This window comes from Motacilla alba, chromosome 5 (assembly GCF_015832195.1).
Source record: "Motacilla alba alba isolate MOTALB_02 chromosome 5, Motacilla_alba_V1.0_pri, whole genome shotgun sequence".
Classification (NCBI taxonomy): Eukaryota; Metazoa; Chordata; class Aves; order Passeriformes; family Motacillidae; genus Motacilla; species Motacilla alba.
In genome coordinates, this window is record NC_052020.1 from 22952600 (window position 1) to 22973236 (window position 20637).

Here is a 20637-nt window from a genome sequence, read left to right on the forward strand (position 1 = left end):
TTATAAAGAGATTACAAGGAAAAGCTGTTTAGAAAACCTTCTGTCACATGATTGGGAGTTAAACCATGGCTGCTTTGCACAGTTTTCCACTTAAAGAAATTCCCAAGAAAGAATTTGTCCAAAGAGTGTTCTGTTGCAGGACATTTTTTACCTAAAACTTCATGGTCTGCAATCGTTAAAAGATTGAAATTCTTACATAGCTGTGAGTCAAGATAAATTTATCCTATTCTATAATTAAAAACAAAAGAAAACAAAAACTGTGAAGAGTTCAGACTACAGAAGCACTGCATTCATAACCCACTAATGCTTCTTCATCATAAAGGAAGCATGAAGGTGAATATATCTGACAGTTTCTCCTATATTTCCTCATGCTTTGTCAGGTTACAATTTGTTGAGATTGGCATTTAGAACTAAGATTTGATGACTGCTGCAAGTTTGTTCTCTATTTTGTTGAGATGGAAAAGGCTGGCAGGTTGTGAAGTTCAAATGTCAGATGTGCTAGAAAAAGCAGAGACAGCCTCTTCTCAGAAGTGTGCAGTGAAAGGACAAGAGCAATGGACATAAGTTGCAGCCGAGAAAATTCTTAGATAGAAAAATAAAATGATTGGCAAGAGTGATCAAGCTCAGGAGCATGGTGCCAGAGGGGCTGTGAAATCTCCATCATTTCAGAGACTGAGAATTCAGTTGGAAAGGACATTTTCAAATTCAGAGGTTAGATCAGCTCTGAGCAGACTGTTAGACAGGATAATCTACAGAGGTCACTTTCAAATGAGGTTATGCTACTATTCAGTGATTCTTTGGAATTGGCTTCCTCTCTGTGAATTTTAGCTGTTCCACAGAACTATGCAGGTTCCTTTTTCCTTAATGAGAGACATATTTCAGGACTGTTCCATTTTTTATCATGCTCGTGAAGGGGCTCAGGGATGGGGAGCAGCCTATTTTCCAGTACTTTCTGTGCTGAATTCAAATAGTCGTCTGATCATCAGTAATATCATTAAATGGCTGTGTGTCAACAATTCAGTTATCATGGTGGATCATTTCTATTAATATCCTATACAGATTTATCAGTTAACTCTTCACAGGTCTGTAACATGAAGCAGGCACTATTGTATTGCTCTTTATATGTAATTTCAAATATCATTTTAAAGAGTAAAAATTAGCTTTGTTCAAAAGAAATAAAAAGTTTTGGAGGGCATGTTGTCTATAAGTAGTCACTGACATCAAATTCTGAAACAGTTCTAGTGCCTTTTGTTAGAAGTGTAAATATGCTTCACCTTTTAGAACTACACTCAAACTGGGATGAGGGGAAGCCTCAATGTGTACAGACACATTCATCCCATGATACTTCCTGTAATTATACAGCTTTTTGAGTCATCAAGTAAACTTGAGACTCTATTTTGATTAATATTCATATGGGTATCCACTTTGTATATGTTCACGTAGAAGCCTGTTGGGCTCCACACTAGAAAACATCTATCCCTCCTGAACCACACCCAGACCTTGAAGAAATTCAGTATATAGCAGTTCAGTACCATGTGTTAGTAAGTGCATGCCTTGTCTGAGGGACATATGGCAACATCTTCTGTGATAACCTCTTAAACCTAACTGCAGATGAGATGACTAACTCCTTGACTTCTCTCCATCTGTCATCCAAATGTTCACCTGATGCTTATTTGGACATCTCTGCTCAAATTGCATAATTGGTGAAAAAAGTCCAGACAGTCCTTCTACATAGTTGCTTTCTTGATTTTCTTTCATCTGCACTGATACCATTTATATCTGGGGAGCTTGGAAGTCTACACAGTGCAGTCCATGGACTTATGGATGAGTTACATGTTGGAATGATGGAACTCAGAGTGTTACAAATTGTTGTTGGTTGCCTTCCTATCCATTTCAGACAATTCTCTTTAGATAGTTCCAAGCACTATCCAAGTTGTGTATTTTGATGGGGTGAAGTAAAACCTTCAACCTTGCTGAAGATCAGCTCTTGGAACTGAACAGTCTGCTGCTGTTACGTGGTCATTGTTGCAGAGACCGTGGCTGTAACTAAACTCAAACTGCTAGCTTGTGAAAGGAACATCCAGGGAAGTACTGTAGAAGTACCTCAGGTTAGGAGTGTCTTGTCTGCCATCTTTTTGACTTGAGCACCAATAAGAATTATCTGCTTCAGAGGAAAATAGAATGGTTGCAAGCACTGAGGTATGTTTCTATTTCTCTTCCTTCTAAAGGCAACCTCAAAGCTTAGATGATTTTTCTGGCCTTGATGTGTCTCTGGCAAAATTGTTTTCAGAGATAGCAGAATATTTCTGGTTTTACTGGAACTAATTCAGGTACAGTTCAGTCAGATTCATCATAATTTAACTTTTCTTCAGGTCATTGATTGGATGCTACGTGACTGAATTAGGACAGACTTAGTGTTCTCTCAGTTTACCTACCTCCACAAGCTGTTGCTTCATGTCCTTGTCTGAGTTTTATTTTCTTTCTAATAATATGTCTTTCAGTATCTTTCTACAAAGTTGTTCTTGATTACATATTCAAATTTCCTTAAAACCTTCTTAAGCATTTTCAGCTACTTCTGTTAGAGTTCACCTTTTTGACTAGATATAACTCAGTATATAGATCTAAGAAAACATAACCTTAGCAGCAAGAAAAAACCCCATCAACCCACCAAAAACAGCACAGAAACAACATTAAGAATTAGGAATAAAGAACATGTATAAAACAATATTGATTTCCCATCCCCATTGCTTTGTTCTCTTTTCTGATCCAAAATATAACACAAGAAAAACAGAAGAACAGAAATGATGACTAGAACAGTGGAACTCCTTTGCTATTAGGAATAGTCTGAAAAATAGAAGACTGCCATGTGAGGATATGATTATAGCCTACAAATACATTAGTGTTGTGATGAAAATGAATGTGGGAAAAACACACATTAGATATTTCAAGAACAGAATTGCAGGATATCAGGTCAAGTTGTCACCTGATCATTTAAAAATAAAAACCAGATTTTTCTTCCCATAGTACGTGATTAAATTGCAGAAGTTGTGCCTTAGAACGCAGTAGAGCCCAACAATTTGGTTTTCACATTGCACTGAAATAAATGAATGAAAATTGTAACTTTATTACAAAGACATTGCCTTTGGCTGAAAAAATCCTAGATTCACAGATGGCTCTGTTGGTATATAGGCTATACACAGGAAACATTCCTTTGTAATTGCCCTGTATTTCTGCTCTGCTGTTACTTATCTGCCTTTTGTCATCACCAGAAATGGGATGCTGTCTTCAATTCCTTTGTACATAGGATAAAGAAAATACAGACAAGTCTTTAGTTTTCTTGGCACTTTCCGTACTAAAGCATTTCTTGTTTTGCCTAAAGAAATTTCTGATAAAGGCAGCTAAACTAAAATAACTGTGATCAGCTTTTTATAGTGGTTTAACTTAATTTATTTAAAATCACAGCCTTTTAAAGTAGGGAAGGTAACATTTTCCCTCTCACTTTGTTCTCTAGCCTTTTTTTTCCTTAGCTGCTGCTATTTTATTTGGGATAGGTTTGGAAGGGGTTTTAAAATGATGTTCTCATCTGTCAAATATAGTGTCTTTTTGAATTATAAAGATCAGCAATGAAATGTTGCAGAAACAAGTGATATTCTAAAATCAAGGTAACTATATGATTTCTGAACTCTGGCTTTTATTCAGCCGGCTGTGCTAATTTTTCTACCAGCTTGAGGGTACTGTAACTTGTTCCCTGTGTTTTTCCAGCATTTAGTATGCTGATAGTAAGACATGAATGTCTCCTTTCATCAGAGTAAGCATCTTAAAATAGTTTGGGACATTGTCTTTCAGTTTTTGATTTATTAGGGCAGTTTGTCTTAACATGTCTTAACTAGAGGAGGTTTGTCATTCCATCTGTTATTACAAAAAGTGGTATGAAGTGCAGCTCTCTGGTTCTCATGCAGCTTTGGTTAGGTACAGCTACTTTAGTTAGGGGGTTGTTAGACTGTATTCCATTTAAATAGTTCCAGTATTCCACCCCAGGAGAGACTTTCTGCCACAGCCATGGACTGGTAAATATGAAGTGTGTATGAAACTGCTTGAAAGATGCTAGCAATTCTTTTAGAAGTTCTAATGGATGTATGCAGCATAATTGAGAATCACAAAAACATGAGGAAAACTGAAAATTACTCGTTCAGTTCTTCTCTTACCTTCTTGGTCAAAGTGATAAATTCCTCTTGCAAACAGATTACAAGATGCCTCTACAGCATCAGTCTTCAGTATCTTTTAATTTTTAGCAGCCATAAATATTTTCTAGTGCATCTTGTGCAGGAAATGTAAACATCTTGGTTAATAGCAATACACATAGCTTTTCTTCTGCAGTGGTGTACAAACCTGTTAGAAAAACCACTGCTATATAATCATAAAAATACTATGCATTTCTTATTTTATCATGCCCATAAGTCTTTGTAGCTGACCTCAATGTGAACTTCTTTTTCTTTTGACATACCAGCTTTTTTTTCCTCATGATTTTGATGTTGACTTCTGTAGAACTAACTCTACCTGGTGTAGAAATGTAGAACTGATTCTACTTGATAGAATTTAGAGAGCCATGTAAGCTGTTACTGTCCTAGATACTATATTGGTAGGCTTCTCTAACTGAATCAATGTAGTTGAAGATGTTGCTGGAACAGAGGACAGACTATTTATTTTTGGATGTACATTTCAAGACTTCTGTGAGTCCTAGCCCCAGCTGTGGCAGCAGGATTTTTAATAGAAAATTATTTAATGTGTCAAAATAATCTGGGCATGTGTTGTTCCTGTTCTGGCAGTATGGGAAAACCGTATGTTCAGCTTTCTTTAATGTCCCTAGTACCCATGTTGCAGGTCTTTTTCACCTTGAGTGATGTTTCAAGGATATATGTTAATACATAGCAAGTGACTTTTACTTTAGGCAGCAGGAAACGGGCATCACTGCTGCTTACCTTATGCTGAGATACGGAGTTTAGCCAACATTTATATAATGTCTCAATCTTACATGTCTTACACTTCCTGACATTATTATTGCTACAAAGAGTAGATGTTATGATAAAGTAGAAATCTTTAAAAATGTAGGAAGGCCTTAGAACATAACATATATGTTCTTATATAAGAATATATAAGCAGTATGATCAATCAAGTTGTGTGGGTTTGGTTTGTTTTGGTTTTTTTTTACATAAAGTATCCTGTGTTGCCTGGATCTGTTCCTTACTGGTTTTTTCTACTGGAATAACTTAATGAAGAAGTTGGATTATCAGGACTAAAAAATATTAGTTGAAGTTTAACTGTTTTATTTTAATAGCAGGTTCCTCACCTAGTTCCAGTAGCAGCTCCTCTGTTAATCCAATGGCTTCTCTTGGAGCTCTGCAGACACTGGCAGGTGCTACAGCAGGCCTCAACGTTAGCTCTTTAGCAGGTAAGTTATGTGCAGCGCTGGCTTGGGGGAATAGCTCATTCTCATCCCTCAGCCTGTGATAGGTCTCTGAGGTGATTTTTTTTTTGCTCCCTGCTTTTTGTAATTGTGCTGAGCATTTGAAAGGTTCTTGATCTGGCTCAGTGGAAGCACTCAGTCATCTTTTATTTCCTCTTTCTTATACAGGAATGGCAGCCTTAAATGGAGGACTTGGCAGTGGTGGTCTCTCAAATGGGACAGGTAGCACAATGGAAGCCCTCACACAGGCTTATTCTGGAATCCAGCAATATGCTGCTGCTGCACTGCCCACACTCTATAACCAGAGTCTCTTAACACAGCAGAGTATTGGTGCAGCAGGAAGTCAAAAAGAAGGTAGGCAGAAAGTTGTAGAAACTACTTGAGACAGGTTTTCAAAAGGGCAAGCTTAGCCCTTGCACCTACTTTACCTGCAGATTTTTTATTTGGTGTCATATTTTAGAATCCAGGAGTTACTGAAGATAAAAAAGGTCTGTGGGATCTTTCTACTAAGGGCTGCCCAAAGTGGTTTTTATACAAGATGTTTCTCATGGGGTTTTTCTAGTCTTAAGTGCTTCCTTAATTATACTCCTGCATGTTCTCAGAGGGGAGGAGAATATGAGTCTACAGCCTGACAGATCCCACTGTCAGAGAATCAGATGTGGTTTTCTTAATGCTGTTTTCTGGGTCCTTCACCTCTTCCAACAGCTACTTCTGCCAATCTCTTCACTCTTTAGTTTCAGGTTAAATTTAATATGCAGTGGAAAGTAATGTAGAATGTAGGAGTAAGTTTCCAGCAAAATGTAGCGTGTTTAGAAGAAAATCTGTCAGATTACAAGCAATGTGATTATTTGTATTTTGTTTGGAAGTTTACATGGTTGCTTTGGGACCACAATTTTTGCATAGCCATTTTTTGATCAGTTAACATCTAGCATTCAAACTTACTGTTCAGCTGTCATTACAGCAAATATCTGTGAACCAGTTTTGGCACAATGTGTAAAGTACAAACAAAAGTGGTCAGAAAGAGCTAGAACTATTTGAGTGATCAATCCCAGCAAAGGGTCATGCTCATTTATTCTGGAATCAAGTGCTCTGCAGTACTGTAAACAGCAGTTTCATTGTTTTATCTAGAAAATTTGTCTTGACTGGCTCTTCCACCTTTTTTTTTTGTGCAGTGGGTATGTGGTATCCATGCTCTTTCTGAATTTATTTTTCTACTTGTTTGAAGGTCCAGAGGGAGCCAATCTGTTTATCTACCATCTTCCCCAGGAGTTTGGGGATCAGGATCTGCTGCAGATGTTCATGCCATTTGGAAATGTCGTCTCTGCCAAGGTTTTCATTGACAAGCAGACCAATCTAAGCAAGTGTTTTGGTATGTTGGTTCTTCAGCTTCCTCTGAGCAGAAGCAATGAGGCAGACATTGATCTGTTCTCTCTGGTGACCAATGACAGGACCCGAGATAAAGGCCTGAAGCTGAGGCAGGGGAGGTTTAGGCTGGATATTAGAAAAAGGTTTTTCACCCAGAGGGTGCATGGGCACTGGAACAGGCTCCCCAGGGAAGTGGTCACAGCACCAGCCTGACAGAGTTCAAGAAGTGTTTGGAAAGTGCTCTCAGATGAACAGTGTGATTCTCAGGGTGTCCTGTGCAGGGACTTCGGTGATCTTTGCGGATCCATTCCAACTCAGTGCATTATTATTATTATTATTATTATTATTATTATTATTATTATTATTATTATTATTATTATTATTAATTTCTATTAATAGCTTTATAGATATAACATATATATGTTATATAGATATAAGCTTGTGGGTACCATATTGCATTTTTGTTGTGCAGTAAGCTCTCATGACTGTTTTGATAGATGGAGATTTCTTGTGATGGAATAGGAGAGGTGCACCTTTCTCTATGGTTTTGATAGCTTTGTGTCTGCGTAAAATCCTGATTTTTTTTTCCTATTTGAGCCAAAAGATGTGGACAATCTGATGCTTTCTGTGAGCACAGAAATGTGCTGATCATTCAGCTATAACACTTATATATGGACACATAGCCATTGACTGGAGTGGGAGCTATTCTCACTCCAGACATTGAGTGGAGTTATGTAAAATAGTCTCCGTCAAAACCCTGGAGAAGTTTATTTTCAGGATAATCTTTTCCAGGAATGATATGCAACCTCCCATCTGAGAGCAACCTAAACACAATAGTGGTACCAGTGCTACCCTTCCTTGGTAGCTATTTCACTCCAAACAAATCTGCTCCCATAATGTCATGAGGGTGATTTCCGTCTTGTATCTTAAATGAGCTTTTGCATCTGGATGAACATTTTCCAGGTTTGGTTTTCTCCCAGGTATGAGTTCTTATAAACAGCAGTACTCACTTTGTTGATTGACTAAAAAATGTTAATTTCCTGAGCTGTGTATATCTTCTGGCCAAAGTTCCGTATGTCAGAAAGCAATGCTTTGTTTGAGAGCCTTTAGAAGCTATTATGAGGAGTCTGAAACAGTTGTGAGCTTCTGAAAGTGGCACTTCATGCAAGCCTCTCTGACCTTGTGAGTGCCTGCATTTCCAGTTGTGAGTAGCCACTACGGGCAGCTCTGGCATGGGGTAATTGTGTGTTTTCCTCTCCTCAGGTTTTGTAAGTTACGACAATCCCGTCTCTGCGCAGGCTGCCATTCAGTCAATGAACGGCTTCCAGATCGGCATGAAGCGGCTGAAAGTACAGCTCAAGCGCTCCAAGAACGACAGCAAGCCATACTGAGCACCCCTCCCCTCCGGGACTGGAGTGAGAAGGATCTTCTGGTAAGTTGGAGAGGAGCGCACTTAGTGATTCGAAGCCCTAAGGCTGTGTTTTTACAGTCCTGGAAGCTGATCCATGCCTTCTATCTGGCACACCTTCCCTTGAAGACTCTGCCGCAGCCTCTGCTGAGAATCCCGCTTCAGATGGAGGACAAGTTTGTGCTTTTGTTTCCAGTGTTTTACTTTGGAGTTTAGGTGCCATATCTCTGAGATTTTTTTGTTTAGTTTTGTTTTTGTTTTTTTTTTCCTCCCTTATTTGAAGTTTGCTGTGTTTGTAACCAGTGTGTGTTGAGAAGGACCAATGCCAGCTCCTTGGGGGTGGGGAGAGAAGGTTAAAGGGAGCAGCAGAAACTGACACCACACTGCCTTGGGGTAGAGAGGAGAAGGGAAAGCAGAAATAACACAGAACAGCTGATGAAAACAAAGATGGGCAAGGAGAACAGAGTCCTGGGTGAGAAAGATCCGACTCCATGTAGCCTTTGTCATGCCCCATCTGCTCTTTGAAATTTCCTTAACTGTATGCCACAGTAGGGATTTATTAAATCATCTCTAAAGCAGGAGACAGGCTAAAAGGGTGAACACATTAACAAGCCAAAGGAAAACTGCAGTGATTTTTTTTTCTTCTTTGCTGTATATAACAGTGTGAATGTACACAGCACTTTATAAAACTATTAGATAATGTCTCTGCCCAGAAAATTTCGCTCTCTGTCTACAGTGGAATATTAATGAGATGCAGTGAATTTCTCTATGTATAAGAAAACGTAACCTGTGTACTTCATCTAGGTTTTGTGGAAAGGTAGAGGCATCTTAGTCTGGATGAATACATCTGGGTCTAAAAACAATAAACTTTAGATCCCTGGTAACCTGCAGGAATTTTTGACGATTTTTCTTCTTAACAGTTGATCACATTGCCCATTTCTGTGGAATAATGTCATTTTTTTGCAGAGATTGCTATGAATTCCTTTTCATAAGCATAATGTAAGTGCTGATTGTTTATTGAAATGATAACTTCCTGTTTTGTTGGGGTTTTTTGTTGGTTTTTTTTTTTAATGAACAAAATTCATGCAGTGACTTGGTCTAGTAATTAGGTGTATCTCTCTGCTGCAGTTTTCCTTTAAGATGGTGTGTACCAGTGCAAAACAGGCTAAACCAGGAGCTGTGGAGCCAGAGTATTGAGCCATTCAGTCTTTTTCTGCCTTTTGGTACAAGCTGTTACCTTTTATATTGAAGGAAAATGGAACGCACCCCTTAACTGAACACACAATTTTTCTGCACACCAGTGAAATTGCTAGTGCATTGCTAAGGGCCTTTGATATCCACTGGGTTTAGGGGGCTCAAAGGACTTTTGACACTCTGGCCTGAGCTATTTCAAGAAATCTGTGTAGAGTTCCATTTTATCAATTTTAACCACCAAAATCCACCTCTGTCACAAGAGGAAGTTTACAATTTCTGTGTCTTCAACAGAAGTTCGATTTACCTCATAATTGCTCTTTTTCCTTGTTTTCTTTGTATTCCTGAGTTGTAAGGCTGTTTCCCAGGGCTCCAGCTAACACTGCAGTCTGGGAGCCAGCTGCTAAATGATGTGTGTGGGTCAGATGTGGGGTCAGGACTTCGTGTTCTGCTCCAGCAGGAGGAGCACTGAACCCATCAAACCTGAGATCTCGGTCCGAATCCCCACTTGTGTGCTGTGATCTGTTGGGAATCTTGGGCATTTCCAGGGACTGGGCCCCCTGGGATCTCAAACCTCAGAATTACAAGGCCTGATACGGAACATCCGAGGGGAGCCCTTTCCAGTTCTTAGATTGAAAATCAAACAGTTAATGTCAGTCTGTCCATATTGATGGCAGACAGATAAATCTGTCAGTATTATTTAAATAATTTTGTGGTGGCAAAGTTTCAAAGGCCAGATTGCCAAATTTCCCAGTTATGCTGGCATGTGGTACCCTTCTATGTTAATTATTTGAATCTCTCTAGAAACGTAAACATACACTGAAGTGAACCATGTACACTTGAATTCTGCACCATAGGAAAGATGTGTCCTGGTTTTCTGAGAAAAGAGTGTTGGAGTGTGAAGGCCTCCAGGGTGATAATGGGATTTTTATATATATATATATATATATAAATTATATACTTTTCAAAAAAAAAAAAAAAGGAAAAAAAAACCATAAAAAACATAGTTGGGAGCAACTGCTCCAAGTGCAACCTGCTGTAACCAAGAATGTTGTTTCTATTTTTATAGAAGTTTTATACCGCTCCAGGGTGGAGAATATTTATTACCTAAATTATTTCACTGGAAAAAAAGGCCAGGGTTTTGTAGAATCCTGAATGTGATTGTTTTACACACATAATGATGTGCATGATTGAAACTACTGATTTTCAGTGGCCTGTTTGCAGCCCAACAACTGCTAAACGAGGAAGATGAATGCTGTGAACCAGTGGAGGAGAGCACTGTGCTCTGGGGTCTCTACAGTCACTCTTACCTTCTTTGCATCCCACCCCACTGTACTATCCAAGACCTTTGTCCTGTTTTTCTTTTAACCTGATGCTCTGGCCTCTTTACTAGTCATTTCAGTTGCCCAAAATTAGATATTTTACTTTCTTCATCCCATACTGTCTCCTTAATACTGTAACTTACAGATCAAGCTTGGCATTGTTGCAAATAGGTGCAACTCCTATTAATTTTAGGAGATTCACCAGTTTACACTGTGGCTTAGTTTGATCAGTGACTCCTCCCAGACATAATCACCTTAAGACACCTAACTTGGGCTAGCTCTTGTGCCTTACTGGCGTAACTACAAGTATTGCCAAAAAGAAAAAGAAAACAAATCTATGCAGGTTAAATTTTAAAAGATGTGATCCTCAGATGGTTTGAATCAATGCAGTTCAGCTCTCTGAACGCAGTAGAGCTGCATCAGTTTTCACCAGCTGAAGATGTTGCCCTTTTTGTGTATTTGTTTCAGATTTCCCTTTCTTGGTGTATCGATGTGTATGTTGCCAAAGTTAATAAATGTATCAAGTTTGTGACTTGGGCAGATTTTTTTTTCTGATAACAAAACTGATCAGATAAAGTCAAGATTTCTGTGTCTGTTTGGTGGCTGCTGCTGATTGTGGGGATTTAGGCTGCTCTTGCCTTTCAGTCTTAAGCCACTTTTCTTCCTCACTTATTAGCAGGAAAGTCTGGGATTCTGGGGACTTGGGGCTTTTAAATTTTTAGTTCATATCATGCTCTCATTCCAAATGCAAATCAAATCAGTGTCAAATGCTCTTATTTCCTGGATAGTAAGATAAGAGTTGGGGGAGTTCAAATAAACTGCAGAAGGTTGGCTGAAGCAGCCACATGGACAAAGAGTGCTTTATGCTTAAAACCAAAGAACCTGATTTTCTACAAGAAAAGCTAAAAGAACTTCTGATAAAATAGAATTCCTTATTACGTGTGCCACCAGAAAATACTTAAAATATTTTTAGTTTACATGGTGAAAATGGTCTACCTTATAGATTTATTCTTTTTCTCAGGAGACATTTGATTTTACTGCTGTAACAAGGTGAAATAATTATGAACTTAGTCTGATACTGCTTAGTGTCAGTACTATAGTAAATGAAATCATAATTTCTTCAGTCCCCTAGATAATCAACAGTCCAAAATAGGATAGCTCTTTTTAGTTTAGCTTTTTTATAATACAAAGCTGGCATTATTAAAAAATTCCAGCTCAGAAGAATCTCACTGCCAAATGCATCTATCAGGAAAAAGCTTTTCACCTGAATACTGAAAGTCACATATTACGATAATTCTGTCATGCAAGCTGAATATAACTGAACTGGTAATGGCTGTGGATTAGGGAAGAATAACAAAGCAGAATGAATTTGTTCCTATTTTATTTGGAAATACCTAAAACCAACTTGGATAAAGGAAATTGCAAATGAAGGGTGCAACTATGAACAGGTAAAATTCTTTGAAAGCTTCTTGTTGCAGACATTTAAACCTAAAGATGATTGATATCCCCAGCATACCTGCCACAAAATATAAAACGCAGAAGGCAGAATTAGCATTATTGTGAGAATAAAACAAGGACAAACTGGAATCACTTTCTTCTAGTCATTAAGACCTTGTCCAGCATCTCATGGTTCTGTTTTTATAGGCCAGTCTTTCCACAGGGCTTTGATAAAACTCAGTCTTTGCCCTCAACATAGCTGAGGAAAATATTTGAAAACTCCATATCAAGAAAATCCCCAGAGAAATCACACAGAGGGTATCAGTGGTGCATGCTAAGATGTCACTTGATTTCATGCTTCTTGTTGTTTCTCATGCCTCAGTTCATTATGAATTTGCTTTTCTGGTTTAAGAGTGAAATCTTGCACCTCTCTGCAAATTATCTAGAGTATTTCTTGAAATATAGAAACAAGTGCAAGAGTTGCATTGTACTCTGTTTGCTGGAGTTGGTTTAAACTCTGTACTCAAGTCCTTTCCCTTTATTGGAAAGCATAAAAAGCAAATTAATCTCAGCAGTTCTAATAAGAGGAGTGTTGCTGATTTAGTAGACAATGTGTTTTTTGTTGCTTTGGAATAAGAATGCAACACTTGCTATTCTCAAATTATGTTAGATAATATGCAAATCTCACCTTGTTCTAGTCTGTAACCAGAAGCTTTGAGATGTGATGAAGATTAAGGCCACAAACAGGAGCTAAAGGGGAGTTGGGGGTGTGGGGAGGCAGAATTAGAAAACACACCATATCCTCTCTCTTCTGCCTCCCACTCTTATCCCAAAATGTTCCTTGTCTCTTGCAGCTCACAAGCTGAAGGGAGGGAACAGAGGTATTTATGTCACCTAATATAAGAATTATTTTTTTACAAACTCCCCAAGAAAATTTCAGGAAATACATTTTTTTTCTGCTCATCAAACTGGCAACAGTGACTGTAGAGCTTCTCAGAGCCCAGAACCTCCTCCTCATGAAGCCAGGGAGCTGAGGGCTGTTACATAAAAGGTTGGGAATGGAAAATCCCTGTGCAGGTCTAATGGTATGATAAGTGCTCAGCTAGGACAAGTCTTAACTTGCAGTCAAGTCTTAAGGAATTCTTCTCTGATGTGTGAGCTTTTTGTCTTGTATAATCTTTTTTTTTTCCCTTTTCCAAATCACCCACCCCCAGTTACATGGGCTCCTAGGGAATGAGAAGAAACTGTAGCTAAAGGAAAGAACATGGATTTGCTGGGCTACTACTGCCTAAGAACGTCCATGTTAGAGTGCAAGAAAAGTCTCAAACGTCAAACCACCTGTGAATCCCTTGTCCTCTGTCTTGTCTCTCATGGTCTCAGTCTCTGTGGGCAAGTGTTTGCCCTGGAGTTATATTTTTTTGAATCGGTCTCCTGGGGAGGGAGTTTACTCTGTTCTAAACAGAGGTAGTAGACACAATGGGCACGGGGCAAGGTGACTGCATTCTAACTAGTGTGTCATTAGGCTGTGGAATGCTCCACAGATGGGGCGCTGAGAGGGAAATCCAGGCCTCTGCTTCCATTTGGTTTCTGGCAGTTTGATGTTTACTTGGTGTCCTTCATGTACTTTGACTTTTACTTGTCCATCGTTGGCATGTGCTGCCCTTCCCTGTCAACTCCCTTCCCCAGGAGATCTCATTGTACAGTGCCCATTCTTGTTCTCTCTCTCCGTGTTTGGATGTACTGCTCTGTGTAACTCAGTGGGTCTCCCTCTTTCTGGTTTGTTTTTTTTTCTAGATTCCTGCCGTTTGTTCATCGTTGTGCCTAAAGCATGTCGATGTGGCGTTCAAGTACATCGTCCAAATCCTTGTCTCTTCAGCTTCTCTGATGCTTGAACTCTCACCTTTGACCTTGTGTTGACCTTTGATGCTGATGTGTATTTTTATTATGTTTGTTTCTTTTCTTTTTTTTTCTTTTTTTTTTCTTTTTTTTCTTTTTTTTTTTTTTTTTTGTGCTGCCAAATTGGTTTTGCTAGAAAGACTGCTGAAGGGGAATATTTAAACTTGCATTTGAATATAAAAGAATTTCTATTTTTCTAGACCTTCGTAAGATAACCACTTGATTTTGTGAATCTGATTCTTTGTAATTTGTCTTCAGAGCAGCCTTGCTAGCATACCTTGTGGAGTATTTGTATTTCTGTGAACATACAGCCAATCACTTTCTAGGCTTAGTTTTTTCTGTGTGCTTAGTTTTAAAAACACAGTTTGAAGAAAAAGTCAATTATATGGTGTGACTCAATCTTTCAGGAGACTTCCTAGTCACATTTTGCTGATCTGGTTTCTGTGCTTGAGGAGACAGCATGTGTTTTTATGAGTTCAAACTTGTGACTTGAAGTGGCATCAACAGAAAACACTTGAACTACGTTTTCCTCTGATTGTAGCTACATTTTTGCCCTGACATTTACTGATTTTTTTTTAATTATTATTTTTATTTTTTCCCCTGCTTCCCTGTGTGATTATCAGTCTGCAGTGAAAATTTGATCAAAATTGATGTTGTATTTTGTTAAGCTCTGGCATGCTTGGTTTTTTTGTAACTACAATCTCCTCAGCAAAATGTGATGTTTTTGTTTTAATCTTTCAAACTAAGATAGTGCCCAGAAATGTTGTGCATGTTTCCTGCTGTTTTCTTCACACCCTCGTATATATCACCTTCACCTCTCTGTTTTCTATAGTTTGTGCAAAAACTGAGCAATTTAATGGGTTTCAAAGGTATCCTTTAAATTGGTGGTTTTGGTATGACAAATATCTGATCAGAAGCCACCTGAGGGCATCTACCTGTGCACTTAGACTGTCTGCCTGACAGAGCACCTGGACCTTGCTCCATCTCCAGTGCAGTCAGAAGCTCTGAGGATGCTTGGTTACGCTGTTCCCCTAGTGGAAGTTTTGGTGGAAGGGGATAGCTGGGAGCAGGAAGGTGGGGGAACTCACAATATTTCTGTTTCCAAAGCTATCTGAAGCTAGGGCTCATTTCAAACACTGAGCATTTTGCACAACTCAGGGCACATTTCTGTGAAGTCCAGCCCCAGTCTAATACCATCAGTCAGAGTTTGGTGGCAGGATTCTGGAAGGATCTAGGTTAGCTCATGAAATAAAGTGGTTTAAATTTCCCAGAGAAAGGTTTGTAACACTGGTCCTACAACTGCTGGCTCTTTTCCCAAATGACAAGCACAATACAACAGCCTCTGAAGCTGTTACCTGAACAGGGTACCATCCCCAGCTCTCTTTTCAAGGGCCTTAGCTGGGGAATCTCTGCGGAGATTTTTTTAGTTTTTGTTTCGTTTTTAATTGGGTAATGAGCTGAGCAGTTCTGATAGTTTGCAGGATGAACTAGAACAGGTTACTGCTCTCTGGGTAGCAGGCTTCCCCTGCCCTACGTACCATCTGCACAGGTAGAAACTGGGAAGTAGCTTCTAGATGAAGGCACCTGAAGAGTGTGTGCTGTGATGAAGTTTCAGTCAGAAGCAGCAGCAAGCTAGTGTAGGTATCTTAACAGTTGAAATAATGTGATATGGGATTCCAGGAGAAGGGGTTTTGCTTAGAAAACAAGTAGAGTTTGATTGGATAGAAATCTTCATTTTGTCCAGTGTTTGGGATAATGTAAAGATGCAAAGATTGTTTTCTACCCTGCTCCTGAGTTGGTTGAGGATACTGTATTCTCACTAGGTGTTGACCAGAGTTGTGTAGACAGTCCTTAATCTGCTTACAAAAGAGAACAATTTGAATATGATACATGTACCTGGGAGTGAATCGTGAGGCTGAATGAAAAAGGGTAGAGACTCATTTATTTGGGAAGTAGGGTTGGGGGCTGGCTGCTGTTAGTCCCACAGTCTGAATGCACAGGGCTGTGTGCCAGGGGGCACTGATGCCCTGCAGTGTGTGGAGGAGCTGCCAGTACGTTTCTGTACTTGTGCGTTTGGTTCCGTAAGGAACCTCGGGGAAACCTGTGGAAAAATATCTGAAGAAAACCAAAATGCCAAATGTTGGGTGTTTCTTTCCTTTCTTTCCTTTTCTTCCTTTGGTTGTTTTAATTGTTCTGTGGTGGTTTTAATGGATTTGAGACAGTGGAGCAGCAGCTGCCTTTCTGATTTTTGGCTGCTTTTTGTGAATAATTTAAAAAGAAAATTTACATTTTGGAGACAAACCTGTGGGCTTTTTTATTGGTACAAACATTGTATTTAACACTAGGGGTTTTGTACAGTTTTTTGCCTTTTCTACTAGAAAACAATGTAAAGTGATTCACAATGTGATGAGAAAACAAATTGCCACTATGACCAAATGTAGAGTCTGTTCTGCAGTTAACGGGATTTAATCAACTCGAAGTCGTGGTTCAGTCGTAGAAATGCTTTTCTTTACCTTGTTTGAGCTGTTCCTTTTTTTTTCTTGTTTTGATTTGCAAAACAAAATGTCTTTTTGTGTGAAATTGTGTTGTACTCTGTAGAGAATTACAGATTTTACTTTAATGGTTTAAAAAGCAGAGGAGCGCGTGTTGCTTTTCTGATCTGATCACAGAGTTTGTGTAGTGGATTTAAAAATGAAAAGATTTGTTACCAGTTTGGAACAAGCGAGTATGTGTAAAAGGAATTTTCTTCCTTTTGTGTGTGTGTTTTTTTTCTTTTTGTCCCAAAGGGCAACTTAAAGCTGTTTTAATTGCACAGACACACCGACAACAAGTCATTTTGTATATGCCAAGTGTGGTACCTTCCTTTGTTTATTTGCTATTAAACTGTTTGAGAAGAGTCCTTGTGTGTTGTATTTGTGTCTTAAGCTTGAGGTTCTTTTTGGGGTCCAAGTATGAGAAGATGAAGAGAAAGATGAGAGAACTATTTTACAGTTTCTTAGCTGTGAGACACAAAAATATTCATGGCTGAGTACCACTTGTTCTGGGTGTACAGTATCACCCTGGACTTTTATTTCTGTGTAAATGAGCTACTTGAGTAGAAACGGAAAAGGTTTTCTGGTTGATATACGTCCATTTTGGATCATTTGACAGTCAAGTCCCCCTTAGATACGGAAAAGCTGAGGATCTTAGATAATGCAAATATGCGCAACACTTGGGAGTGAGGAGTAGGCATATCCAGCCTCACACAACTGGTGCTGTGCAGCCACTTGCCTGTCCATGCACTCGTGCTTCAGGGTGTTTGAGGGGTCAATGCTTTGGGCAGAGCAGCAGCCCTCAGCTCTGCAGGAGCAGCACCAGTGCGTGGTGCTGTATGGGGTTAGAGAGGCACCAGCTAATGCCACTCTCACAAGCTGCACACATGCCACCGCCTCCTTCCCCTTCCAGGAACACAGCCAAGCTGGCTGACTCTGTCCTGCTTCTGCAGCATCAAAGTACCTGCAGCCCTCAGTGCTCCTCATCCTGGAAACACTACACAGGGAAACTGCAAATGGATTTGGATTACTTGCTAGGGATAAGCAAAGGCTACCTGCTTTGCTCTTAGAACTAAGATATCTTTTATGGTATCTCATTTCAAATTAATAAAAAATATTTGGCATAGCCAAAGCATTTAGAAACCTGCCACAAGTTTGACACGAATATTGCCTCTCTCAGAAGGAAAGTACCACAATGGCCATGATTTTGCTGCATTTCTGAAAGCTCCTAAAATTCCCTGATGTTATTCCTTCCTTCTGCTGTCCTGCATCTTGGAGACTTGCAAGCGTTTTTAGGACAGCTATGCTTCTCTTCCGTGTCCTTTTCCTGTGTTATCTGGGATACTGTGTTTCACCCCATCACTTCCTACATGATTGTAAATCTGAGAGCACTTGCAAAGCATCAGGATTCAGTGCTGCATTCCTTGCCCTGAGCGCACCAATTGCAGCACGAGGCACAGAGCCACCTGTTACAGACTGTGCTGGGATCCCTGCAGTTAATTTGCAGCTGTTGAGGAGAGAGGCTGGAGGGATTTCAGTTTAGATACAACTTGAGGCCAAGGATGGAGAGAAACAATTGAATCAGAAAAAGGGTTTGTTTAGGCTGAATGGAAGATTCCAGCTTGTGCAGAAAGTTCACTCACCTTGTCTTACACAATCAAAGCTTTGCCAGCTACATCTTACAGAACTGATACCAGGTCTTTCTTGGGTCAGAGGTTTGTTGGGTTTTTTTTAAGGCTTTCTCTTCAATTTAAAAGGCCACCATCAATCAAACTGCACCTAAGAGCCAGAATATTAATCTGTGAAAATAATCAGCATTTTCACGAGTTGTTATATTTATCAGCATTTGTAGAAAATACACGAAGTTGCAGATGAAATCCTGATGCTGAATGTTCTAGGAGAAACCTTCTTCCTCTCACATCCACCTCCACCTTTCACTATTTGTTTTGACTCCAGTCTTCCTGACTTTACCTGCCACATTCTGCTCTCTTCATGCAGCCAGGTGTCCCCAGGGGCATTATGGAGAGCAGGGGGGAGGAGGAGAAGCAGGTCAGTGTGGTCATCTGAAGAAGTGTGTGCATGATGAGCCACACTGCATATATGACAGGTAAGATTCCCTAAACTGATGTTGCCAAGCACCATTCAGGCTCATTTATTTGCACTTCCTGAGGAGAAACTGGATCATTAACTGTAGAAGCTGTACCTGAATCTTGAATGAATTACAGCTATCTTGAGCCACAGACAGATGCCATTGCTTTTTTTGAAGTAGCACAGGCAGGCAATGTTGATCTTTTATCCCTCCTTATTTAGGCAGCTGCAGCTGGGCTCAGAGTGGTATGTTCCATATCAGAGCATGTTCCTGGCTTTTTGAAAATGACCTGTTTGAACTTGATGGATTTAGCCCTTTTTTTACTAGGGTGTTTTTATCTCAACAGGTGAGTTGCAAATTGATTCCTAAAAATCTAAGCACTGTTTCATAGTGCTCAAAAGCAAGGAGCTAAAGTGAGGTTAAAAAAAACCGGGCAGATCATCTCCTGTTAGATGGGTTTTGTCAGGCTGCAAGGCACCCTCTTCATTTTGGCTATGCTGTGTGGGGAAGGGAGCAGTGCTTTGCTGACGTGGTCCAAAAGAATCTCAGGATGAGTTTGAGTTACAGGCAGCTCGCTTGTGGAAGGCTGATTTTGCAAAATAGTCTGATCTCCAAGAATGATATAATTTTTGTTCTCCCCATTCCTGAGTCCTGCCTTGATTCTGTTACAGAGCAGGCTCCAAGTGGCTGCTTTTATGGCCTCGTAACTTCTCCAAGTCTAGAAATCTGAATGGCCTCACCATTGTCAATACTTTCCATGGGCATTGATCTGCATCTTGTTTCCATCCCACCACCTACCTCTAGAGAGACATAAAAGAATTACTGCAAGGAGAGATTTTTTAATACGACTACATATAGTCTATGCTGAAATATCATCTAGCACATTACATCTCTGAAAAACAAAGGTAAGTTAAATAATGCAAACAGCATAGCGTATAGGAGCTCCCAAAAGAGAATCAGTCTTATTGTAGCAAAACCCTTCTACAATTTAAAACATTTTTCTTTTTGAAATACTTTTCTGAGGGAATTTTGGATAAAGGACAGATGTAATCCCTTAAGATCATAACTGCTATGATGTAAAGCCTCTGGGTAGACTATCATTCTTTATTTTGTGTCCTGCTTTCCTTAAGGATATTCCCTCAGGAAGGCTCCCTTGGGTTTTTGTTGACAGACCCAGATAGTCCTATTGGTACTCTCTGAGGTGATTCTGTAGGTATTTACCTTTGCTTGGGGAAGAACTGCTACCAAATTCACCAAGAATCAGGGAGGCAGCTGGAGACATGACTGGTTTTGCAGGCGGGTCTGTTAAAACTTCAAATTTCTTCTCTTTGCTCAGTAAAAGGATCACAAAACTGGTTCCTAGAACTTCTGCATCTGAAAAACATTCAATATCCCTGTGGCATTCTCCACCTGCCCCCCTCCTCCCAGGTTTGGTGTATCTTCTTAAGAAGGCCTGAATAAATCTCTGGACCACCAAGGCTGCAGCACATTGGTGAGAGTATTAAATGTGACTCCTAGAGGAACCGGTCTGATTTTTTCAACAGTGTGGGAGACATAAAGCTATCTTTTACTGGGCCTAACACCTCTCCTGCAACCAAAAAATGAAGATATCTGTTGTTCTGTGTCTTTATTGTTACTCATCATAAAAGATCATCAAGTTCTGGATGCAGAACTTAAGCAGTGCTGTTGACTTCTGTTGGAAACTTTTGGAGGACTGCCACTTCCATCTGATGACTGGGAGCAACATTCAGTCAAGAACAACGGTTTCCAGGATGGCTAGCTCCTTGTCCCTAAAATTAGGACGTCAGAGGGGTATTTGCAGCAAATCTGTGACAGAGCTGACCTATGTCCATAAAAACAGTCCATGATGCCAACTGAGGTCCTCAAAAGGGAGGTTGATTTCGTGCCTAGCAAAATACGAGTACATTGTTACA

At 39.6% G+C, this 20637-nt stretch overlaps 1 protein-coding gene across 22 annotated transcripts in view; it reads left to right on the forward strand.

The window, feature by feature from the left end:
- CELF1 (CUGBP Elav-like family member 1) overlaps positions 1 to 16979 on the forward strand; it is a 58551-nt gene extending 41572 nt beyond the window's left edge. For 5 of the 22 annotated variants that reach the window (XM_038136894.1, XM_038136893.1, XM_038136895.1 and 2 more), the window contains 4 exons: positions 5336 to 5449; positions 5633 to 5818; positions 6690 to 6841; positions 6875 to 7168. In XM_038136894.1, the coding sequence (XP_037992822.1) occupies positions 5336 to 5449; positions 5633 to 5818; positions 6690 to 6841; positions 6875 to 7042 (620 nt within the window). In that variant the 3' untranslated portion in view covers positions 7043 to 7168. The other 17 variants (XM_038136886.1, XM_038136882.1, XM_038136884.1 and 14 more) reach the window with 7 other exon arrangements.
- Positions 16980 to 20637: the final 3658 nt, after the last annotated feature.